The sequence below is a fragment of the Emys orbicularis genome, chromosome 5 (genome assembly GCF_028017835.1).
Source record: "Emys orbicularis isolate rEmyOrb1 chromosome 5, rEmyOrb1.hap1, whole genome shotgun sequence".
NCBI lineage: Eukaryota > Metazoa > Chordata > Testudines > Emydidae > Emys > Emys orbicularis.
In genome coordinates this window covers 65,275,280-65,302,286 of record NC_088687.1, presented here as the reverse complement: position 1 = coordinate 65,302,286, position 27,007 = coordinate 65,275,280, and the positions used below count along the sequence as shown (strand labels likewise).

Here is a 27,007-nt window from a genome sequence, read left to right as displayed (position 1 = left end):
TCAACAAACATGTGGACAAGGGGGATCCAGTGGAAATAGTGTACTTAGATTTCCAGAAAGCCTTTGACAAGGTCCCTCACCAAAGGCTCTTATGTAAATTCAGTTGTCATGGGATAAAAGGGAAGATCCTTTCATGGATTGAGAACTGGTTAAAAGACAGGGAACAAAGGGTAGGAATAAATGGTAAATTTTCGGAATGGAGTGGGGTAACTAGTGGTGTTCCCCAATGGTCAGTCCTAGGACCAATCCTATTCAACTTATTCATAAATGACCTGGAGAAAGGAGTAAACAGTGAGGTGGCAAAGTTTGCAGATGATACTAAACTGTTCAAAATAGTTAAGACCAAAGCCGACTGTGAAGAACTTCAAAAAGATCTCACAAAACTAAGTGATTGGGCAACAAAATGGCAAATGAAATTTAATGTGGATAAATGTGAAGTAATGCACATTGGGAAAAATAACCCCATCTATACATGAATTAGCCCCCATCATATTGTAACTACAACTAATCAGGAAAGAGATCTTGGAGTCATCATGGATAGTTCCCTGAAGACGTCCATGCAGTGTGCGGCGGCAGTCAAAAAAGAAACAGGTTGTTAGGAAACATTAAAAAAGGGATAGAGAATAAGACGGAGAATATCTTACTGTCCATATATAAATCCATTGTACGCCCACATCTTGAATACTGTGTACAGATGTGGTCTCCTCATCTCAAAAAAGATATACTGGCATTAGAAAAAGTTCAGAAAAGGGCAACTAAAATGATTAGGGGTTTGGAACGGGTCCCATATGAGGAGAGATTAAGGAGGCTAGGACCTTTCAGCTTGGAAAAGAGGAGACTAAGTGGGGATATGATAGAGGTATATAAAATCGTGAGTGGTGTGGAAAAAGTGAATAAGGAAAAGTTATTTACTTGTTCCCATAATATAAGAACTAGGGGCCACCAAATGAAATTAATGGGCAGTTTTATTTTTAAAACAAATAAAAGGAAGTTCTTCTTCACACAGCACACAGTCAACCTGTGGAACTCCTTGCCTGAGGAGGTTGTGAAGGCTAGGACTACAGCAGGGTTTAAAAAAGAACTAGATAAATTCATGGAGGTTAAGTCCATTAATGGCTATTAGCCAGGATGGGTAAGGAATGGTGTCCCTAGCCTCTGTTTGTCAGAGGGTGGAGATGGATGGCAGGAGAGAGATCACTTGATCATTGCCTGTTAGGTTCACTCCCTCTAGGGCACCTGGCATTGGCCACTGTCGGTAGACAGGACACTGGGCTGGATGGACCTCTGGTCTGACCCGGTATGGCCATTCTTATGTTCTTATGTTCTTAACACTATATCACAGTTTACAAACAGCATTTTAAAAATATAAACTATTGACAAGATGCCAAGAACAGCATTTCAGCCTATTATTGCAGCAATGAAAATAGACAAGATGAAAAAATATAAAATAGAGGATGAAAATGAGATGTAGCAATAGAAAACCAAAGTCTCCAGCAGCGCTGAAAATGGATTTGAAAGGACTGATGTGAATGTTAAAGTGTAAACATGATTGATATGTAAATGAAAATTGATTGCTCATCCTGAAAGGATTATTAGATTAATATTTTGGTACTGATACACATGTACAGGAAATATCAAACTGGTGTGAAAAGGAGATTTAAAAAGAAAAAAACAACAATAACATGTCTCCGTGAATTTAAAGTTGCTCCTACCTATTTTTCTTTTTGGTTGCGGGTTTTGTTGTTGTTTGTTTTTTAATGTGACTATGTGGCAAACTCAAAATTTAAAAAAGTCACAGTGTCACCTTTTTTATTCCACAGGCAAAAAATTGTAAGAGCTGGGAAACAAAGGACTAGTCTTCAATTTCTTCTGTCAGCTACCTGTATTACTATTATTAGTATAATAAATTATATGACCTGTTGCCACTGTAGACAGAAGAATATATATTAGACTAGCTTAGTCTTGCCTATTGTTTCACCACTGCACTCATGCCATAAGCAAATAAATATTTACTCTTCTCCACAGCCTGTCGCTCCCCCCCAGGAAAGAAAAAAGAAAAAAAACTCTCATAAACTAATATAAAATGTTATGTAAAAGCCATTAAGTTTCTGTGACTTACAGCAAAGGTATTCCATATCCCTAATCAACATTCCTTTTTAATTAAAATTAGTAATCAAAGCACCATTAAGTATGATTAAAAATATCATTAATGATTCTGGGTTATTAGTCAACCAAGATGAAGTTATTGAGATGATCTTAAAAATAGTTTCTTATAATCATTTTGCTGGAAGAAATTCAACAATACTTCACTGTAAGATGATTGAAAACAGCATTTTATAGGAAGTAGAAGAAAACAGAATTTTTCATAGCAGCATAGACTAACAGCCCAGTATCTTGTCTTCAAAAATGGTCAGTGTCAGATGAATAAAAAGAGCTGTTAAAACTCCATTAAGCTCCTTAACTGTGCTATTTTTAAACATACCCTTATGGGAAAGTCCTACACAGATTAATGGAAATAAATCCTAGGGATAAGCTTCTACAGAAATTAAATAACATTCTATAGAAATGACTCTAAAGCCATATAGAATTTCATACTGAAAGGTATTCTTTCTACAGAATTTTGAGCTCAACCTCCAGAATACAACAGAGAATGATAGCCTTGCTATAAGATTATTTATCATCTCTTTTTTTAAACTGCAGAAATGTTCTCATTTTCTATTATGGTGTGTAGGAGTGCTCCACCAGGAATAAAGGTATGGTCTTGCAATGTGCTAATCACTTAGCATGGCAATAAAGTCAATAGGAGCTGAGGGTGCTCAAGGAAGCATTCAGCATCTAACAGGCTCAAGATAGGAAGGAGCACACTAATACTGCAGCAGTGCCATTAAAAAAAATAATAATATGTACGGTACATCCCCAAAACATAACAATATGTGACGAACCAGCATCACCATTCTATGCAAAAACACCCACCGAAAATATATAAAAATCCAGCATCGACTTCCCCTTTAATACTGTCATATACCCCCATGAGAAACAAGTATTCACTCTGCCCCTCCTCCTCTTCATCACTCAGCTCCAACTTCTGACCTTCCTCATCTCCTTTGTCTCATGACCTCTGAGGACCTTTCTTCCTCTGCTGTTTCAGCCTCATGTCTCATTCTGATACTGTAAGCATCCTTCTCTTCTGCCACACAGCCCCCAGTCTTCCTTTTTTCCTTCATCTTAGAACTTTCAGGCCCCTTCTTACTCGTCTTTGCCCCCTCTTTGAACCCTAAGGTTCCTTTCTGCTTCACTGCCCCTCCTTTATAGTCTGGTGGCCCTTGTTCTATTTGAGCTCATGAACCTGTCCTGCTCCCTATCCCACATTTAGGGGGGGGGGGGTTGGTTTTTTTTGCTGCTTTGGACCGGTGGAGGGCCTCTGCATTGTGTGGCCAGATGTATGAATGACCCTCCTCAGGGGTGTGGAGTGCAAGGAGCAGGAGACTTAAAATGTTCAGATTAGTTCTATGCAGTCTGGGCTGGCTGCTGCCTAATGCAGCCCCTCCTCAGGCCACAAAAATGTGAAGAGGAAGGTCCACTGGGGTGGGCAGAAAATGGGAACAGTAGTTCTGCTGCTGCTTTTTCTGAGTGCCTGTACCCTGCAGACTGCAGATCCTACTGGTGCCACTTGACTGAGAGTAGGTCAGACAACAAAAGAAGCTGGGCAACAAGCGGGGGCATGTCAAGAATCAGTTATATAGTGAAGATTTTGGCCCGCTGTCCTACAAATGCTTTCTTCCACAGAAGTAGAGTCTTTGGATCTGGACTTTGTGGGTCCATGGGCACCCACGTACCATGTTACCAGATCTGTGGCTCTATGGATCCTGCATTAATCCACCCCTGCTTGCACTGATCAGTAGTTCAACTTTTTCAAAAATTTTGAAGCATTTTGGATTAATGATCATTTATGCCAAGGAGCCTTAAACTGTTAATATGGTGTATTCAGTTTTATATTTGCAATTTTTTGTGCATGCATTTTTTCCACACCTAAGTTTTTACAAACACGGAAACTTAAATTTGTAGGTCCAAAGAGCATTTGCATAGTCAAATCAGATAGTAAATCAGCTAGCTATCCGCTCTCCATCCCAATATTTTATCACACAAATCTGACTGGGTAAGCAAAATAATGGGCATGAAAAAATGCATGCACAAAAAATTGCAAATGCAAAACTGCAGGCACAGTTTTAAAGGCCACTTTTGAAAACATGGCCCCAATTCCATCTGTGTTCTGGTTACATAAAGTCATAAATCCTAAAATTCATTAACTCAGCCTTTATAAATTACTGTAGTCTCTGTGGAATTACTTGATTGTCAGCCTAATCAATCATGCTTTTCCCATTAACACTGTTGCAGGTACAAAAGAATAGCATTTATATAACCCTTATTAATAAGTTTGGCATTACTGAACAATTTTACAATGTGATGTAAACATAGGAAACATATCTACTAATGGCAGTCATCTAACTCATAAATTGTACATTCATTTTCACTTAATGGATTACATCTAAAATGCATGTTCTGAAATTCCATTTTAAACAAGAGTTCTCACTGTTCTATTCTATTCCTCATTATTTATGAGTTTATTCAGTCCTTTCTTCAGTTGCAGAAATAAATGAATTATTCTACCTGATATGTAATCTACAGTATATTATGCCTATGTATATTAGGTAAAGTACCAATGCAACAGTCAAATTGTCAGCCTTGCATTACAAACCTCATTTTTTCTGAATTAGCAGTTTGGGATGGGGTGAAGTGTTGTCAACTCTCACAAGGTTATCATGAATCTCACAGAACTGTTGGGTATTTTTCTTAAAGCTGCAGCTCCTGGTATTAGGTGATTATGTCAGAATATGTGCTTTCATTTTTTTAAAAAGTGTCCAGCTTTCATGGTTCTGGAGAAAAGCTTGAAAATATGAGCCCCTGAAGTCTCAAAAAACAGAAGACAAATAAAAAGAACCCAACATTTATTATTTTATAAAATGTCATGATTTTGGGGGGACCAAGCTTATGATTTTTTAATGGTGCTGACAATATTGGGGGTAAGAAATTCACTTGAAGTCATCAGTCATAAAAGATTTCAGTCTGTGAACAAATGTTGTATACATTTTTATAAATGTCAACAACATTGTACTAACAACTTAATTAGTTACACAGGGTAGACCTAGATTTGCTTAATAGTGTGTACATGGATCGAGTGTATGTGATCATTTGGTGCTTGACCACAGTCACTACAGAGCCTACTATTGCCTTGACCTCAAGCTTTCCTTTTGGTATTGATAGTCCTGAGTTCAATCCAGGCCGATATACTTGCTTCCTGGGTGGGTACATATGGCCATGGTTTGTTACAGAATGAGAGCTGAACTACAGTGGGCTTCCAATGCTTGATATGAGCTTGTCTAATGGGGACTATGTAATATGTTGGCCTTGTCTGTGTAATCATAACTTCTTCTAGTTCCAGTGACCATCCAACCTATTACTATCACATACATAATGGCGTTCAAGTTGTAGAGGCTTGAGTTTTTGCTGCAGCAGGTCCCAGATTTGATGGCAGCTGATGTCAGTCGTCTCTTTATGTGCATGATGTGGCCATGATTTATTACATGTGCACGCATCATTTGGATGTATAGTTCTTCAGGGCATGGACTTTGTTTTTGTGTTCTGTATAGTTGTAGGTGCTTCACAGTAATAATGTATCTGACAGTGCTTTGAGATTGTTACTGTTTTATTATTTTGCATGTTCAAAATTAAATGTGACTTTTGCTTTTGCTGCATGACAAGGAAAATAACCTCGATTCCAGTTCAGTGGGGGCCTAAAGAGGTGAGTCCAAGAACCACAGGCCACTGGCTGTTTTAGAAATGTATGTGGAAAATGAGAACAACCACAATTACAATTAATAGGATAAAATATTATAAGGTATATACCTTATAAGGTATCAATCCTCAAAGATGCTGAGTCCCAAACCAGTAAAGCATGGACTTCAGTATATTAAAAAGTATATATTAAAAATAATTAGAGAAAACATCATTTAGCCTCAGTTACAACAGGTATACCTAATTATGGGGTAATTGACAAAACAGATTTCCCAATCCTGCATCATTTATGCTGTAAGACTCTGCAATCCCCAATTATATAAAAATTATACATTAAAAATGGTACTAAAAAGAAAGTGATTCACTAGTGATATTGTTGTGGGTAACTTCTGAATTGGGCTTCAAGAATTTTTATTTTTCTTAAAAACTAAGTTCTCCTTTAAATGCACTTTTCTGCATTACATTCCATTTTATTATGTAAAATGGCCCTTTGCATTTCCATCTGGATGTTAGTAAGAAGAAAACAAGGCAGCAATAGCACCATTGCCACCAACCAGAGGGTATCTGCAGTGACTAGTCTGGGGGCATGTAACTTCCTTTAATTTACATATCCATAATAGAAAACTCCTATTAGCTCATGTCCATTCGATACAGAATCTGTGATGTTACCTTTGGAATTACACTTGAATATTGTGATTAAATACTAGTAATACTTGCCACCTTCTGACAAAACTATGCCATATAGGCACAACCCATGGTAAGGAAGGCATTCTGCTCTGCCCCAACTCCCTTGTGCAGGGAACGGAGTATGGCATGTCTCTGTCCTCCTATGTACTGAGAGGCAGGGCTGTCTGGCTGTGCGTGTATGAAAAGGGTAAAATGCTATACCAAAAGAATGTAGTAGTGGGTATGTAGGATATTGCCCCTAGAAAGTAGGATACCTCCAGAAGCTCCCAAGTATACCCAGTATAATACACCTCACAATAGTGTTTGAATGCCTTCTTGCATTTGTAAATTGGTTTAATAATTTTAACATACATTTTATGTAGCTGTTGTTGAACATTAAGTATCATTCATTGGACCATTCCTGCCCTCCTTGCTCGGACAACATAAAAACTCAAAGAATGCAAGTTCAGACCCAATGGTTGTTATATAATTATATTAAAACTAAAGCTATTCCTTAAGATTCAGTTCAGTTTTTGTTCTAATCAATAAACACAGAAGCATCAGTAGCAGATGACTTTGCTTCCATAAAAGACAACTGTTCCCACTCATCCCTTTCAAACAATAGCAGAGGTGAAAGCTGCAGATGGACAAATTCCTCTGGAAGATTTAGAAGAATTACACATCAGAGCTTCATAGATTTTAAGGCTACAAAGGATTATTATGATAATCTAATGTGACCTTCTGCAAAACACAGGCTACAGAAGTTCATGTAGTAACTTCTGCATCAAGGTCATAACTTTTGATTCAATTAGAGTGTATCTTTTAGAAAGACATCCAATCTGATTTAAAAACTTCTAGTGATGAAGAATACACCAAATCCCTAGATAAGTTTATTCAGTGGTTAATTGTCCTTACTGTTAAAAATTTGAAAACTGAAAATGTATTTCCAGTTTGAATTTGTCTAGCTTCAACTTCCACCCATTAGAGCTTATCATGCATTTTTTATGAAAATGTATGCATATTAAACGAATTAGCCTACTGTACTTGATTCACACGGTCACAATTTTCTGCACAGCATAGTTAGGAATTCAACAAATTTCCAACACCCATAATACTTAAACAGTCAAGCTCCTTATATGGGCAAAGGAAGTATCAACAAAGGATGGACTAGAGTATATTGCCACATTCTACATTGCTGTTATTTTTGGGATACTTCAGTATGACTCTTCATAGATGCATAGAATGAAATCCAAACCCCCCATTAACTTCAGTGAGGCCAGGGTTTCACCCATAGATTTTTAAGGCCAGAATGGACCATTGCAATCAGCTAGTCAGACCTCTCATAACATAGATCATAGCTTTCTTTCATTTAGCCCAACATTTTTTAATTAAACTATAGTTTGTCTTTCAGAAAGACATCCCCTCTTGATTTAAATACTAAAGTCATGTGCATTTAGCATATCCCTTGGCAATCTGTTCCAATGATTAATTATTCTCACTGTTAAAAATTTGCATCTTATTTCCGGTTTGACATTGCTGAATTCACCTTCCGCCTCTGGATCTTGTTATAATGGTCTCTCCTGGATTAAAGAGCCCACTAATATCACATTTCTTCCCTGTGTAGGTACCACTATACGTATAGATAAGGTTGGCAAGATTTGATTTCTAATATAATTTTGACAGATAATATTGATGTTTATTTTTAAGCATTTTTTATTTTTATCAATTTAAATTTTCATGGGAAAAATTATGAGTTTTAAGTTTTTTTTATTTTTATCAGTTTACAGTTGTGGGAAGTTATGGGCGAATCAGACAACAATTATTTAATGATAGTAGACATTGAAATTCTAAAAGTTAAAGCTTTATAACCGCTAAAACACAAATTAGGGAGACAAGGTGGGAGAGATAGTATCTTTTATTGGACCAACTTCGGTTGGTGAGAGAGACACCGAAGCTGGTCCAGTAAGAGATATTACCTCACCCTCTAATATCCTGGGACCAACACAGCTATAACAATACTGCATAAAAGACAAATTGTCAACATCACACATCAAACTATACAAAATAGATATCCTTAAACTCTAGTGAGTTTTCAAGCAGCATTTTTCTTACTTTGTTTATCTCTAAATTTCAATGATTAATGAGGGAAACATTTTTTCATCAGTTTGCGTGTGTACAGTGAAATAAACCTTTATTGACATTTACCAATAAAAATCTAATCCTTCCTTATAAACCACAACGATCAAATGACCTCTCAACCTACTTCCTGATAAGCAAAATAGCTTGAGCTCCTTTTGTCTTTCATTGTAAAATATACTTTCCAGGCCACAATCAATTTCAATTGATTATTTGAGGAGTAAGGTAGAGCAAGGGGGAAAAATGGGGCCCTAAGGAAAGCAGCAGCCTTCAAAGAACTCAGAAGAGAACAACTTATAGGTTGTAATCATCATTCACAGTCAAACCATACCTTCAATCAGTGCACTAATGCAAATTGCACATGTGAACTGAGGGAGGATGCAGTCCTAACCTTGTTCTGTCAGGGAAATAGGATAAGGGATTCTTGTGCACATAATGTTTTTAACCAATCATATGCACAAAGGTAACTGCAATAAAATAATGTCATTGACTGAGTCCCAAAAAACTGAGTCCCAAAAAACGGTCACGATTAAGTAACCAGCTATATTCATTTGTACTTTACATTATATTATGGTTGTTGCACATTTTTTGTTTGTTTTCTGCAATTCATAGTCCTGATGAGAATTTTTATCATCAGATGAGAACTGTTATCTATTTCCTTATGGTTAGTATAATATAGTAAAGATAACATGCTACTTATGTAAACATGTTTTAGTCCCAATACATATTTCCCCTGCCACTCCTGATTATTTGATTTAATTGTGCTGAATCTATAAATAAATACTAAAATCATTAAGTATTAACTGAGCACTGTTCATTTTCAATATGCCTTACTAACATTAATTGATCCTTACAACACCCCTGTAAAGTATGAAAGTATTATTATCCTGATTTTCCCAAGAGGGGAAACTAAGACAGAAATTAAATGATTAGTTCAATGAGTCACTCAGGACTGAAATCAGACCACACCTCTCTTTTAGTATAGTACAGTTTATTGTGAATATTTTAATTTTAAAACAGACTTTCTTCGATTTAAACATCTCTCTCCAAATACAATGCTTTTCCACGCATTTATAAGCCATTTATTTTTCAGGATATTGCAGGAAGAAGATGATGCTATACTACAAAGGGCTGTGGATGTGTGTGCTCATGAGTGTGTTTGTGAGTGTGCATGTATGTTTTCATCTAGAAGATTTAAGGAAGAGATTTTAAAATAAAGAAAAAAAAATAAACCCCAAAAATGTCAGTGCCTATATGGTCATATCATAAACAACTGCACAACATGCTGCCAGGCACAGCTTTACAGTGGTATCTTGAACATTTGTGACAGTACAGGATCTCTGTTAACCGGCCCTAAGGGAGAGAATGTTAAAAGCAGCTTGGAGGAACATAAAACGTTGTTGGCATAGCTGATTTCATATGCCTTGCTCTATCTTTTGTCTTTCTCTCCAAACCCACCCCATCTTCTCTTCTATCTGAGTTAAAATAAATAAAAAATGTACCTTGATTGTACTGGTGTGTGCTCCTGGATATTCTTTTTCTTCCAATGTTGACCAGCGCTGTACAAATTTTGATACCAGGGGATCATCATAGTCCACTATCTGAAAGCCTGAGACATTAGCTCCTCCAAACTGGATTTTTGATAAATCTCCATCAGTAAATCCCTGGACACAGAAAACATGTGTCAGTTATTTCACCACGTCTATCAGATTAGTAGGTACAAGTAAAGAGTTATCATGCAACTTTTATTGCAGAAATGTAACCCAACATTTCCCTTTCTCAAGGATCTGGGCTCAGACCAGAGCTCTGAGGGCCAGCAGTGGCTGGGAACACTGTGAAGATACAGAGAGTGTGTCTTGTCACTCTCCTTTACCATTTAAAAGCTGAATTTAGCAGTCCTTTTTAATGATGAGCATTTACTCATGTGAGCAATCCCATTTGTTTCAATGGGACTACTCATGTGAGTAAGTACTCACTATCATGAAAATCAGCTACACAATCTATCCCTAACCAGTGATAGTGAGTCAGCCACTGTCTCACTCAAGGATTGCTATGATCTGCCTTCACAGAGAGTATGGTGGGAAGACCCTTATAAGCCTCCCTGTAATAAAATATTATTTTTGCTGATATGAATATTCTTATTCTGTCATGGAAATAAAGTTGTTCTAGCCTAGAGAATGAAGCAAGTCATTTTAAGACAAATTGTTAGGGCCAAATTCCACCCACAGATACATGGAAACAGGGCTCCCCCTAAAAATTTGTGGAAGCCAAATACATGAATCTGAGGGCCTAGTTATGTCCCTGCATCACGTATATGCAGTATAAAGAGAAAATGAATTACAATGAAGTGTCACTTGCCCACATTAAATGAGGGGAATTATGTTAATTTTGATAAACTAGCTGTCAAATAAGCAGGTGATTTTTCAATTACTTCTCATTTTTTCTTTATGCTTCATGAAGAAAAGACCAGTGTAAACAGCAGGGAGGAGCAGAGCTGTGAAATAGCCTTGAAGCCAAAGACTTTCTATGGCAGAAAAGGGGAAGCCAATGAAAGGATTCAAAAAGGTGGTCAGAATGACAGGCAAGAAATACAGGATGATTTTAGCAGCTGCTCTGTGAACAGACTGGGTGGGGGAGGATAATGTGCGTGTCAGAAAGAGCAGAGAGAAGGTTATAGTAATTAAGACAGAAGATGACGACAGCCTGGATAGGTTTTCTCTGTAGTCTGAGTTTCTGATTTTCTCGTGGCACTGTTATAGGGAACAGTTAAGGTAGTTTGGGTCTCTAAGCTGTGAATGTCCATACTTTCAAAGTATTTTCATTTCTTGTAAGTTTAATGTTAACTCTGAATTTCCAGAGTTTTTCATTTTCTTAATTTTGCTCTCACTACAATATTCTTGGTAGGATTCTTAGTGCTATGTACCCTCACCTTCACCTTTAAGATTTTCTCTGGGAAATTCCATTTTTTAAAATAGTGCTAACATGGGACTGGTGAGAACAGACAGCTGGAGAGGCAGAAGAGATGGGGGTATCCCTGTCTCCTTGAAGCTGATATGGGGGAAGCTCCACAACTAGGGACATTCAAAGGTCACCCAAGTGTGTCTCTAACCAAGTCAGTAATATCAGTTCCTCACTTATTCTTAGGAGCTTGTTAGCCCTCCAGTAGTCTGAGGCAATGATGACCCTTATCCTCATCCCTTCACCCTTACTTGGCTCTTCAACCTCTGACAAGCCTAAATAGTGCCCTCAGAGGAGGAAAACTGTGGGAGGGAGAGGGAGATAAAGAGCCTTTTAGAGCAAGTCTACGTTGAGCATTAGTCTGGTGGAAATTCTAACATGTACTAACATGTTGCGCACTAACTGGCTCGTGGACCCAGCTGGCATGTACTAAGAGTCCTCTAACACATGTTAATGTAGTCCATTTCAAACAGCACTATGGTAAAGTGCACTAGGCAACTTTTAGTGTACACCAGTAGGGCCTATCATGGACCAATTAATGCACACAATACGCTTCAGAAATCACATTGCTATAGAATGATTCACCCCACCGTGTTGACATGCCTAAGACTCACTGTGGGTTCTCCTCTCCTGCTGACCACAGGAGAAACATAGGAAAGGGGGAGAGAAGTGTTCCTCAGTCTTGTTCCCAAGCCCCATGTGCTCTCCAGAACCCTCAGTAAATACCATTTTAGTAACTTGTGTATATTTTTAATTAGTGTGTATGTAGATATAATAGTTACTGTATGCTAAACATACACCAATAGTCAAATCCTTCAGTCCTTTTTCTTACTGAATCAAAAACATACTCTGATTTCAATAGGAGTTTTGCAATTGTAAGGACTAGGTCCCGCTCCCGCTCCCACTGAGGTCAATTGGGCTCTATGTCAGGACTGAAGGATTTGGTCCCAGCTAATGAACTGCTGATCCACGATGGGTGTATATTTATCATTCAGCTGTACAATTAAAATAAAGATGTTTTGATTTTAATAATCTGTTATTGCTAAACCAACATAGATAATTATGCTAATTAATTTCAATGGAAACCTTAATCGAGACACTTAACTCGAAGTGCACCCAAAATGTTTTCACAATGAATACAAAAAGAAGCAGCAACACCAACCACCATGACCAAAAGCTGTCACAATTGCTATGGTAATGCATGTTAGCTGCTGTGCTCACAGTGGATGCCACATTGCTTGCTAATATGAGCATTTACATAGGAATCATGCAGTCTTTCTGAATCTGATCTTAACCGCAGGTTGTTTTGATATAAACATGCAATACATAATTCACAGTATTAACTATATGTCATCGGGAATCCTTCAAAGTCAAAGATGATTGTCTTTCATTGAATGCCCAATTCAAATGATCTATGGGTCCACTGAGGGCTGATAAGATGTACTTGCCTTATATATTGTGTAGAACATTATATACAGATCTGTAATAGTTGCAGTTGAATTCTTACTGTACAATTTTGTAGTATGCAAATGTATTATTAAAAAGGAACCTCCAAAATATTTTTGAGATAGTTTGGTTCAGTAAATTACAATCACACAGGTTCTCTGCTGCAAAATGAGAGCAAATGGATGAAATATCAATCTGTGTATTGAAATGGACTAGTCACACTTTTTAAACAAATATATTTGCTGTCCTTCAAAACTAAAAATGTATTTGAAATTAAGCAAAGTTTTGTAGTTCTTCAAATTTCATAAGCATGACATATTTCTCTGTTGTTTAATAAATCTGCAGTAAATGGGGGTTGGGTCTTTTATTCTCAAGAAAGATAAAAATGAAGTTAATTCCAAATATGTTTCCCTACTATTCTGCTTTTAAACAAACATTCAGAATCTGATTCTCAGTTAAGCCAACACCCCTTTATATCACGCTCGCAGCAGAAAGGGGCCTCAAAGTGGGTAGAAATGGCCCCTACAGAATATGTCCTGCACATGCGAGTGGGGAGGCTTCTTGATGTCCGATAGAGGGTAGATTGGGAGAAGGCAGTGGCATGTCTGGAGCTGTTCTGTTTTCCCAGAGCCTTTAGAGGACCAGGGGAAACAGAATGTAAGTTAGAGCAGCCCTAAGCCAAGTCAAGCACCTACAAAGTGCCACAATACAGGGAACATAAAAGTGGCTTATAGCTACTTTGCGCCCATGTTCTCTCCCTGCCCCAAGCACAGGAACTGAGTAACAAAGAATCAAGCCTTCAGAACCTGGCCTTTGGGCCAATTTCTCTACTGGTGTAAATCAGCATACCTACATTGAGTTCAATGGCTCTTCATATTCAAAGAAGGAAAAATAGCAGTTCAGATCATTAACCTTAAAACAGTGTAAAGAGTTTGCTAAATATCTCTTAGATAGGCTATTAACTAGAGGGTCAGATTGTGATTGACCCCTATGCACATGTGCTGTAGGGAGAGAGGACTGTATTCAATTTTTCCTCTTTCTGTGGCCTGTCATTGGTGCAGCCCCCACACTCAGATGGCTTCCTCAATGAGCCCCAGAGCTGAGAAGAGTAGGGAGGCTTCCTTTCCACATCAGCCCACTGAGCAGGCTAATCACAAAAACAGGAGAAGGCTGCACCATCCTAAAGATGGTATAGTCTGGGCATTGCCCTTGTTCTTAAACAATGTGCCATTTGCGGGGCCACTCACTGCTCATAGCATGGTGCAGCTCCACACTGCCACTTCTTAAGCCACTGGTAATGTCACAATTTGGCCTTGGGGGTCCATTTTCTGTCTCGGTTTAGGTCTTGATTGTTCAGTCCTTACTCATGTTGCTGATCGCCAACACAAGTATTGTCACTGAAGTCAGTGGGATTATTTGCCTGATCAAGTGCTTACCAACGTGAGTATGAACTCCAAAATTGGGCCCTGACATTAGAAGCCCTTAAAACAAAATAATGTAGCATGATCTTGGAATATAAGGTTATTTATTGGCTTTTTGTAATAGTTTAGTGACACAGTTTTACTGATCTTTGCAAAATCTAGACCAAGAGTTTTCAAAAGAGATAGCATATAAGATATAGTTCACCCAACATTAATTGGGTGACCTCAAGTTCAACTTAATATTTATATACTATATATATTATATCCAATAATATTGTATACTTATTCTCAGCCCACTCCTGACCACACTAATAGCCAAAAGCAAACCCAGTCAACATTGTGATGGGAATAAATATCAGATGTCAGTATTGAGGTGCATTTGGAATAGTTTAGTTGGATGGTGGCATATTACTTCTGTACATCTGACTTACTTTACTTTTTGTCTTTTCATTTTAACTACACACAACATCCAATGTAAGAAAGACCTGCTATGGCTGTCCTGTAACATTCCATTAACTTCAGTGAGAACTGCATGCATGGACTAATTACAGTAGCAGCCTAAATGTAAAGCCTAGGAATTTTGAAAAGAGAAGATGCACCAAGAACAAAGCAGAAGGACACAAAAAACTGGTTCCCCCAATTAATGGCACAAATAATTTGCAATGGTAATGTTTTTTCCCTAACTGAATGATGTGGTCTACATGGAGGGCAATGTGTGTTCTAATTCCCACATATTCTCGGACTGCTCTCATGCATATAGTTTAAAAGATTGATCCTGCAAAATGCTGAACATCTTCCTGGAGGTGATGAGCACCCTCAACTCCCATTGAGGGGAACCTGATAGAAAGCATTCAATACCTGAACGCACTAGCCCCAAAGACATTTTTGTAAGAAATAAAATAGCAAAAGTTTAGCAAGGAGGAAGAAATTTAACATCCCCCCACACCAAAAAAATATCTATTACAAGCTCATAAAACATAATACTGTCCTGGTATGTTACTATAAACGCTAAAAAGAGTAACGCAGGCACATGGTAATAATGAAATCACTTACCAGATTTGCAATGATGTAATGGTATCCTTTCACATGTTTACCAATCGTAATAACCTGTAAAAGAAAAGAAAACTCATTTTAATTGAAAATGAACAGTTAATACATGGGTTTACCCTAAAAAAGTAAAATACCCCCAGATTAGTTCTAGTCACTAATCTTTATTTATTTATATTGTGCTTTTTCAAAATATGTGCTTTTATTTTACCCAGAAAAGCCATGGGCCAGATCCTTAGCTGGTGCAAATCAGCACATGTCCATTGAAGTCAACAGAGTTATGCTGATTTACACCAGCTGAAGATTTGTCCCCAAGACATTGAGAGAGGTGTATTGAATTCCAAGGACTAGACTGTATCTTTAGGCATACTCCAATTGTAGTTCCAGCAGACACCGTGCCTCAGACACACCTTCTGTGGCACAATTCCCTCCCTGCTTCCTCCTTACTCTGGAAGAGCAGTAATTTACTGTTGGCAGTACCAGCAGCAAATGATGACACCCTCTGTGCTGGCTCAGCTGTCCTGGACACTAATTGGTGGAGGCAAGAGGAAATGGAGCCAAGGCTTTGCCCATCCCTGCCATGCTGTCCACTCCCTACTTATTGGCTCTCAGGGGAAATGGGAAGGGAGGCACAAGTGGCCATGCCTGCTTCCAAGATCTAGGTAGTCGATCTACACTGGCACCCATCAAAGCTGCACTTTTTTCTATAAAGTCAGGCTTTTGTTTGATAGAAACTTTAGCTTCATTCAATTCATGTGAGATTTTATATTTTTACATCTTGGCAGGTATACTATTATAAAAGATTTAGGGCTCATTATCACTGTATTTATATTTGCTCACAGAGAGTTCTTAGGAGGTGAAAATTAATGTACCAGTCAGCTTGTAATTAATTTTTTTCTGTTATTAATTGGTTTCTGTGAAGTATTGGATAATAAACTAAAATTTGGAAAATGATCACACTCAAAATTGTACATGAAAGTTAGTATGGACCCCAAAATACTACTTAGGCAAAAAAAAAAATTGCCACTCCCCAAAGCAATCATGTCTACTCCAAAATGGCAACAAAATATCAAAAATATAGAACACGGAATGGATTTATATAGATAGTAGTTTTGTTTGCTTGATTTTGAGTCAATTTTAAAGATATTATTTTTCAGTGAAGCTAGGGGTGAATGAATACATGATTAAATTTGGTCAGAAAATTTGCAATTATTGATATAATATATCTGAGCAATTTATATCTTTTTATATGATCTCTTCTGTACTATAGGTGTCATACCATATGTATCACTTAAAAGCTTGATTCTTCAAACACTTCCTGAGTGTAGGGCTTATTAAGTGAGCAGTCTCATCATCACTCTGCACTATTGACTTCAATAGGACTATTCATGGGCTTCAAATTATGTATATGCTTAGGTACTTTCCTGAATCAAGATCTATACTTGGTATTTAAATTGGTCTGACAGAAATAAGCACTATGCTTGGCAGGAAGTGTTTGCAGAATTAGGGTTTGAAAGTGACACTGTCAACTTAAAAATCAAAACGTTGCCTGAATGTTTTTCTACTTACTTTGTAAACACCTCTGAAAAAGATTAGAAAATAAAAATCTCTTTTTTCTAGTTTGTTTACCCTGTACATTTGACAGTACTTTGTGTGTAGTCAATTTCACTGATTCCCTAATACAATCTTTTGTCAATCAGTTTGCCCTGTTGTGTTGGTCTTTCACATAGTAACAGGAGAGAAAAAAACATTTTTAAAATAAGAAAATACAACTGCAAACCTGCCAAAATTAGCAGGGACAGTCATAGATGTCTGGTGGGAGCACAGACCAATCTGAAGTTGTATAGGGTGAAGCAGCCCAGATTGTACTAGGGCTGCCTTAAACTCCCTCCCGGCTGATTTCTACAGCTTTGTAGTCAGTGTGACCTCTGGTAACAAAGGGTACAGATTAATAGTGTGAGAAGTAGCGTACTCTAGTGGATCAAGCATGGGACTGACAGCAAGAACTGACAGCAAGAACTTTCAACTTCTGCTCTGGCACTAGTCAAATCACTTAATTTTTTATCATTATTTCTATCTTTCTAAATTTGGGATAAAAATACTAGTAATATATATAAGTGTTAAAATTCACCAGAATGTACACTAACCTCTTCAGTAGCTGGGAGTCTAATAAATTCCAGACTCCCTGCCAATTTAGAGAATTGTCCCTTGAAAATCATTTGAAAACGTTGGCAATTCTCCACAAGCTGCTAGGCTCTAGATCGCCTGCATCAGGAGTCCCATCCCAATGTCTGCCCTGTGCATAGTGCTCTGATTATGGTGGACAGGAGTTGGTTACTTTTCTAATATTCCTTCAAAAATCCTGAGTCAGGCAACAAATCATGAGATTTTAAAAATGACTATTTTATTTGCTCTTGCTTTTGAGCTTTTAGGAGGTAACATTTTCAAGATTTTCTCCTCAAACATGAGGGCTAGTAATTTATTGTTTTTAAAAGCAGAAATTCTCACAATCACTTGATAGCAGACACTGCGGCTTTAAGAAAAAAAACCACCAAATATCAGGAGATTCACAATAAAATCACATGAGCTGCCAATATTGCTTTTCCAGGGATTGGAAGCCCACTCAAAATACAAACCGGCTTTGAGTTTAGGGAGGACATTCCAGATGCATTGGGATTAGGCATTACATGGACACTTGCAACAGTCTCTTTTCTGGGAAGTGACAGTAGAGTCTAATAAAGACTCTACCCAGTCCAATAACTGTACTGAGAGGAAGGCACTCTGGGTCTGCACTATTCAGTACACCTCCCAGTTTTGAGGTCCTAATGTAGGTGCTGATCTAAAATAATTTACAATCAATCCAGAGTTTTAAGGGAGTCACGTGGTTCAAAGACATTTGCATTCCCCTGCCTAGCAGGTGACACAAGGGACCAATAGAGCCATCTGCTTTTACACTGCCCTAAAAAAAATAAAGACTGGAAGAAGGAGGGACTCTTCAGGTCTTCCCACATCTTTCAAATAAGTGAGAGGAGGAGCAATTTGAACAAGGAAGGAGATTTAGTTGATTCTCTCATTTAGTTTCTGACAAATTCACAGAGGCAGGGATGAGCATCCTGTAATTTACATTAAGCCAAGAATTAGTTGGCCAAATTCCACACACTGGCTTCAGTGGAGTATATGGGTATAAGTAAATGCAATATCTAACACCAAGTATGGTAAATGTTAAGGCCAGAAGGGACAATTAGATCATTTAGTCTGACCTCTTGCATGTCACAGGCCACAGAATTTCATCCAGAAACTCTTGTGTTGGGCCCACTGATGACATATGGTGTATGAACATAATTAAACTAATTTCTAGTTATATGCATTAGATTATTTAAAGCCTATTTGGTTATTAAATATTTTTATTACTGAGGTTTAACAACTATGCATATATGCATGTAGTTGCTGCTCCAAGAGACATTGCAGTTAGATTGAGTAGATTAGTTACTCCATATTAAATGATTATCAATTATTGGTTTGGGATTTTATAATTGGTAATTGCAAATCTATTTATTGATGAGTAGCCACTGTATTGAATATAGAAAAAAATAATAATAAACCCACATTAAGCAACAGACTTACTTCCTTATCCGAAGTTTCTTTTTGCTACATCAGCATCATAGAAACACATCTATTATTGTTCCTCTGGCACAATGGAACTCTCAACAATAAGAGTAAAGCGTGTGTGTGTGTGTGTGTGTGTGTGTGTGTGTGTGTTCGTTCCGAGACTGTGCAACAAACTTTCCCATGAACTAAGGAACATCACCAACCTCACCACACTCCGCTCTGAGAGCAAGGTGCATATCTTTGATCTTGCCTTCTCTAACATAAACACATCGCAATAGGCATATGTATTTAAAAAAAACCCACCCAAACAACACACTCCATTAGGGAGAGGATGCGAGAACAAACATGTGACAGATATGTAGTCATATTGCTTAATACACTACTGAAAGGTACTCAGATACTACAGTGATGAGCATGATATAAAAGCCTATATAGAACAGAAAAGATTCAAAGGGTAAAGTAACTGATTATCAAAATAGAATCATACATAAATAAAAACTGCTGATAAAGCAGCACTACAGGAACACTCATTATGTATCCTTATACAACCAGAAGTCTTCCATTTCTGCTGTCATTTAAAAATTGAGTGTAGCAAACCTGATCAACAATGTCGTTCACTTTATCCCGCTCGCAGTCCAGAATCACTCGTCTTTCCTTTTTCACCTCCAGATCTTGAAATAGTGAACGGTAAGTTTCATCTTTTCGGTCATTGTTAATATTTCCTACATTGATAGCAGTCACTTGCCATTTCTTTTCAGCAGCAGAATCCAGGACGGCTTGCAATGTTGATAAGCCTGGTAAGAGGTGAAAGACAACAAATAAAGCCGCAAGAATAACACAGGCCCATAACATGTGAATTGTAGCTAATTTATTTTAAAGACCACTCAGTAACTTGTGTGGCTGACAAACAGAAAAAGACAGCTGTGACAGATCTCTCCTGAAAAGGTGATGCATCTGGCCCTGATCCTCCATGCCTTGTGCACACACAACTTCCATATAGGTCATTGCAAGGAATACAGGATTGGACCCTATAAACAATTACATTTTGTTTTTGCTTCAGCTGGCTTCAGGAAGAAATGGTATCACCCTACAATAAAAGCTTCCAACGCATTTGGGAGATGCTCTACTTTTCATAAGAGGCCTTTTAGGAGAAAAATGATCCAATTACAGCAACGGCATCTCTTGTTTATTACTAAATGCTATTGAACTGTTTACTTTCCCATGCTTTAGTGGCAATGCATTTAAAGGCTCATCCTGATCCCAGTGCCATTGAGGTCAAGGCAAAACTCCCAGTTACTTCAGTGGTGCTTCTTGAGCCATTATTTCTGTTGACTAAAGTAATAACCCCAGTTATAGAAGATCTGATTAAATGCTTTTCTTTCTAACCCTAAACAGTTTCAGTACTAACACCCCACAAGCAATTTTTACAGATGTCTGATGTTATTTTATTTTATTTTGGAAGGACATGGAATCTTGATAGAGAGATGGATTCTGAGTACAATTTCAACAGCTAACAATATCCTGTAAGATCAGTAGAAATGTTACTGGTTTACATTTCTCTTACACAAAGTAAAGGAGAACAGAATAAAGAATGATGTGATTCAGTGACAGGAATGAAAGCCTACCCTGAAATAAACACTATTTCTCCAACTGCCAGCAGTGAGTGAGAATTATCAGCTATAAATTTTACCTAGAGAATCCCAAAAGGAGTGTTTCTAGGACGGCATATAGTATTTATCTCAAGTCAGTAGATTTTTCACAACCACACTGGTGTCTGTGTATAGTTTATCTACCATAAAACCTGAATAGTCATTTCTGACTTGTGTAAATAAACCGAGCCATGCATTTTCTTTGAGACAAGTTTCTGCCACAATATGTAAAGAAAGTTTCACACATTACTCTCATTAACAATAACAGCAGTTACACACATAGTTGGACAAGGAACACAATGAGAATTAAATTTGAATTGTAATTTGCAAATGGTTCATTAAACTAAGACCAATAGACTTTTAACAATTAATTTTGACACTTTGAAAATGTTAATGATATACAAGATTGGTCACCATCATTTCAGGCTTAAACCGCTACATTCATTGTCTCCTGAAAACAACTGTAGATCTTTACATTGTGTGTGGGAAATCTTTTATTTTTTGATGGATGTTGACTTTTTAAAAAAGATATAGATATCTTATCTAAAAATCAAATCAACAGACTCTAAAACAGATCAGGGCAGGCCAGCAAAACCAGAATCATTGTCCTAGCTCACATTTTGCAGCTTGCAGTCCTTCCACATGTCTTTAAACTATACACTTTCTATGAGCTGGCAAGAATTTTAGTTGGGCATGGTTTGAATATATATTGTTATTTACAATATATTCCCATGCATCTTTGCTCCCAAAGGTTTCTATGCTTTAAACTTAGGTGTAGACTTGTTAAATCTCCCTTAATAAATAGAATCTTCCTTGGGAGACTCCCTCTTTTTAGTGCCTTCTCCACAGATCCCACGTGGCAGCTTGGACCTCTTGTTTTTTTATGGGCAGGCTCAATAAAGGGCCTCATGCAATAGATTGCATCCTTAAAGAACCACAGATTAAAGGTGGGGAAGAGAGCAGCCACAGCAAGGTCCCTACACAATTAGGGGTAACAGGGACAGCAGACCCTGGTGGTGGGAATGGGTCACTGCACCTCAGCAAATTAAAGCAGCAGTACCAGGAGTGCAACATGGTTTCCAAGTGGGAGTTGGTCAACAGAGAAATGAAAGTGGCTCATTCACCCGAGAGCAGGACACATGATCCAAAAGGATTACATGACGTTATGGGAAAGGCAACCACAACTGAAACAACAGAGGGAATTTTAAGATAGTGGGGGAGGGCAGAATTTTCCTGGCTGGCATTTGGCCAGGACACTTGGGTTTACACCCCAATCCTTTCTGAACTCCTCAGTGAAACCCCATGAGATATTTAACTTCCCTCCCATACACACACACTGTGTAGCATAGTTTTATGTTACACTGGATAGATTATACTTATATATTTTTTTAAAAAGTTTGATCCAACTTTAGTGCCTTTTGCATTGGCTTTGATTTGCACATGAAAGATGGCTAGGTCCAACAAGGGACACAAAGTTGAGCTCCCTCATCATCAATAGCTACCTCCAAGGGGCTTTCAGATTGTTATAAACTGATGTAAAGAGCTGAACAGACGAAGTCATTTGCAGTACACAACAAGACATTTTACTTGTCCTGCAAAATTCAGGAACTACATCTATTTGGACCTTATCTATTAACTATGTACATAGAGATTTAGACTTCTCTCATAACACAAGTCGCTCCCATGGCCTCCTCTACTTTTAGGAAAAATCATAGAGTATTTATGATTGACCTAGAGAGAAAGAGAGAGAGGAGAAAAAAGGGTGGTGATTTTTGAATTCAAATGGATAAATGATTCAGGTTGTTATTGCATAGTCATCAAAATGCAAATTAGGGTATTGATTCATACATTAAATCTCGAGATTTCTGGCCCTTCAGCCTTAAGAGGTATTTGATAACCCATTTTCATGATACTTATACATGTAGAACATTATCACCTCTGATGGGACTCAGACAATGTTCATTCCATGAAATCCTTCTGAGTAAATGTAGCAAATGACATTTTTCCTCAATGAGTTTAGTTTTTGGAGCAAGGAGATGGTTACATATGGACATATATCCGACATATTGTCCCTATTACTGGACGTGTTTATGTTGACATTGCATAGCTGTTAGGGTGGCCCCAAGTGCAAAGAGAGAATGCATGAGGCCTAGTTCTAGTATATTAAATCTTCAAGTACTAATTCAGAACTTGGGGAAAAACACTCCTGATCCTCAAGTGCTCATAATGAGCACAGATAGTTAGTTCAGTGATCTTTTGACTGGGAGGACTAAATGGAGGCAATTGCATAAAATGTCAGATTGGCATTTTCTTTTTTGAATTAGTAATTTGGCTGCAGATAGAATCCTCTAACACTGTCTCCGTTCTGCCTACAACCTAGGCAAACTCTAGTTGCTACCACTCAATATTACAGACAATGCACACACACACACACAAAAAAGGGCATAGAAGGTAGAAAACACTAAAAACAAGATGTGATTAATCCATATGAGAGCAAGTACTGTACTAAATAATGGTCTGATCCTTAACGGTGAATGGAATGGGATGTGAGAGAGCTCAGCACTTCACAAGATTGGTCCCTAACAAAGGTACTGGAGCTGTAGTAATAAACTCACTGTTGCAGAATAAGTAATTGAATTGTAATTGCTATTAGTTCACTTTATTAATGTTTTATCTCTTTCCACAGTAGAAGAAAACCTATAGACACCTCCTTGGCACTGGTCACTGAGGTGATGGTGTTTTGAGCTGAAAAATGGCTTCTCCTCACTTAAGGTCCAATTTTGCCACCTTTATTGACATTGAGAAGTACTTGACTCTGCAGGTAGCTCCATTAAAATCAATGAGAGAACTCCAGGAGTAATACATTTTGAGTAGTGTTGCAGATTCATGACCCTAGAGATTTACAAATGGCACCTATCACCTTCCCTACTTGAGTGCCTTAGGGTTTGGGTGAAAAAACAAACAAAAAATGGCAAAACCAAAATGTGGCAATATATAACTATTTCACTTAGTTATTTACTCCTTTCAGTACAGCTGACAGTAAGATGTACTGTAGAATGGGTGCTTTGAAGAATTTTCCTAAATAGAAATCACATGCAGTGTATTGGCACACACTGCAATGATAGCTGATTGATGGAGCATTGAATAAGCTATTTGCCCTTTCTGCAAAGACAAAGAATGTTTCTGATTCAAATGTGAACTTGAAGAGAATCTGAGAGAAGTCCAAGTTCAGGGATCATACTGCATGACATGAAGTCATTTTTAGAGGTCATATGAGAGCTTTAGTTTACCTAACTGCAGGGCTTAAAAAACAACAACACAAAAACGTGCCTTGAAGAAGCCCCTTTTGATTTTTTTGAACAACACAATGCAGGCCAGACCAGTGGAAGGTGGTGACATTTGAAGGTGAGTAGGCAAAACCTACTGCACTGCTTGATAAAAAATGGTATGCCAGGGTAAATTTGAACTATCTTTTAAATCTAACTACATCTTGACCATTTTCTGCACATTTATTTACAGCAAGGCAACCCTAAGCAAAGTTTTTGGTCCATGAACATACTGAAGAACCACCACACAATCGCTTTCAAAGATAGAGGACAAAATGAAAACAGAAAGAAGATGAAGAAAAAGTAAGGAGCACTTGGAGACAAATAAAAAAGTGGAATTCCGACAAAGATAGTCAAAAACCTTCCCCTTTTCAACTTTGTATAAAACCCCCAAATACAATTAATTAACATACCTGCCACCTTCCAACTTTGCAAATTGTTTGTTTTGATTGTATAAACTGAGTACTGTAATAAAAATAATCTTGAAAGGATATAGGAATTGTGCAGAACATGCCTGGAGTGAGTGGGTCCTCTGAGCCTATGGGTAGTGGACTTTTGATTTGGTACTGTAAGCCAAATTCAACAGAGGGGGAGAGGAAACGGTTGTGTCTAGAGTGCTAGAGCTTTTTCTTTAGTTCCTGTTTTGCTCTGGGATCCCCACTTACAGATTCTGCACCCTGTGTGAAGTGACTCTGTGGGACTGAACCATACCTTGATGCCCTTGACTACCACCAAGTCTAATTGGACCTATGAGTTGTGTTCTAGGTGGATGGGATCTGTGATGAGATGAAGTTCTGAATCCTCATAAATTGGACAATTATTGTTTGGAACTATGAGACTGCAGCAGTGAACTATATGTTGGGGGATTTGCATTTAAAGTTGCTGTTTGGTAGAAGAAATGAGCTGACTGAAATTTGGTTTAGTTCTCTAACTTAAATTGGTATGGCACTTGTAACCTTAATGTTCTAATTTTTTAAAAAATAGAGAAATGTTAAGATGCATTTTTTCTAAAACACTTACATTTTAAAATAAATTTTCTATGGGAACTATTTTCCAAAGACATTATTATACTTGCATCAATGCTTATTAGCACATGTCCATAATTCTATTATATACTGCAACTATTTCATTCTCAATTAAACACATTTATTCTTTGACCATATACAGCAGTCAGATAAGCTTCTTTTCCTGAGACATGAGTTTTATATTGTTAAAGTGGCACAAGAGGGAAAATATTTCTCCGTGCTCTGCTTGTCTTTGTAATATTGCTTTAGCATTTCAATTAGGTACATCTAACAAAAACTATACTGATAAGTTGTACTGTGTCTTACCTCTGTCACTGTCATATAGATATGCAAACTTGTTCCACTGATAGTATTCAATCAAGCTAAGAAGAGCTCCCTTGAGATCAGGTCTCATCTGAATGACAAATGGGTGTGTTCCATCAGTCGGAAAACTGGGAGTTATGAAGGAGACATGAAGAGTTCCACAAAATGATGTTATGGTATTTACTGACTTCTTGTCATAGAATCCAAAAATTGCAAAGACGCCTCTTGAAAACTGGGAGCAGACTAGAAGAGATAGAAACAAAGAAAGATCAATTGTATGAAACAGCACGGATTTGTAAAAGTTTGTTGGAAACCTATTACATATTTATGTTCTACAAACGTACACTCACACACTTTAATTAATGGAGAAAGACAATATTTCTAGATATAACAATATATCTCATATTATTAATCACTAACAAAACTTGATATACCAAAAGCTACCTTAATACATGATACAATGTAATAATGTATTATATGGTTTACACTCATAAAATAATTATTTCAGAAAGAAAACGTAACGGCTGATTTATAAATTCCATGTATATTTTAAAAAAACAGTATTCCAACCACAAAAGCAAGCTGGAATTTATTTCTTTAAAAATTGATAATTTCATGTCTGACTATAGCACAATTATGGAAATTGCTACTTTTTATCCTATTAAATACAATCTGGTTTTGGTGACAAGGCTTTTTTAGACTTTTCTTTCTTGCAAAACACCTTAAACAAATACATTTTCCATTTGTCCTGCTTGAGGAAACTGCAAATTCAAAACTACACACCAAACACACAAAACAGCAAACATAGTAAACAGGAGGATAAAGGTAGTGGCACTGTATATTGTTGCGTTCTAGTGCATTATTTAATTAAATGTTTAATGTCAGCTTTTTAGGATTCAGCAAAAACAAGTCTTCTGGATAACACTTGAGGTCACATACAAGAAAGAAAAATCTCTTGGGTGTAAATAATATGCTGATTATTCATTTTTTTTATCACCGCTACAGACAATTCAAGCCAATGACAATGCTGATCACTGCAGCCTGGGTAAACATCTATGCTTTCTCGGTCATTCTGTTCATTGACACTGCAAATGTCAAATGTGTAGAAGAATATATGGTTCTGTTTACTAAAACTGGGGAGAGGAGAAGAATAAATGAAATATTCATTCTGCTTCAGCTGTGTTATCCCTGAACATCTGTGTTATCTGACTCACATTTCTCCTCTCTGCTTTCATGGTCTGTATGTAGTCAACTGAAATAGTAGGCAGATCCATCAAGAGCATATGCCCATTAATCTTGACTGCAGTCCTTCAACACAATGTGCTGAGATCTGCTCTCAACTGAATTGATGTAAATCTGGTGTGTAACAGAAGATGATGTTGCTCAAGTATTAATTATGATGATAATTGACCACAGAGACTATATTTTAGGGCAGTGATACTCAAACCCAAACCTCAGTGGTTCAGAAGCCAAATTAGCAATCAACATTACCCAAAAATAAGAGTAGTGTGAATTCATTGTTTCATTTACTATAGTACTATATATTCATATTTAAACAGTATGACAGG

General features: G+C 37.4%; 1 protein-coding gene across 3 annotated transcripts in view; it reads right to left on the bottom strand.

Annotated features, from left to right (window-relative positions):
- The window catches only part of GRIA2 (glutamate ionotropic receptor AMPA type subunit 2), a 128,657-nt gene that overhangs the window by 45,165 nt on the left and 56,485 nt on the right, over positions 1-27,007 (bottom strand). For 2 of the 3 annotated variants that reach the window (XM_065404772.1, XM_065404773.1), the window contains exons 3-6: positions 25,443-25,682; positions 19,734-19,930; positions 15,534-15,587; positions 10,158-10,319 (exon numbers count right to left, since the gene is read on the bottom strand). In XM_065404772.1, coding sequence (XP_065260844.1) covers positions 10,158-10,319; positions 15,534-15,587; positions 19,734-19,930; positions 25,443-25,682 — 653 coding nt within the window. The remainder of the gene's footprint in view (positions 1-10,157; positions 10,320-15,533; positions 15,588-19,733; positions 19,931-25,442; positions 25,683-27,007) is intronic. The other variant, XM_065404775.1, reaches the window with a different exon arrangement.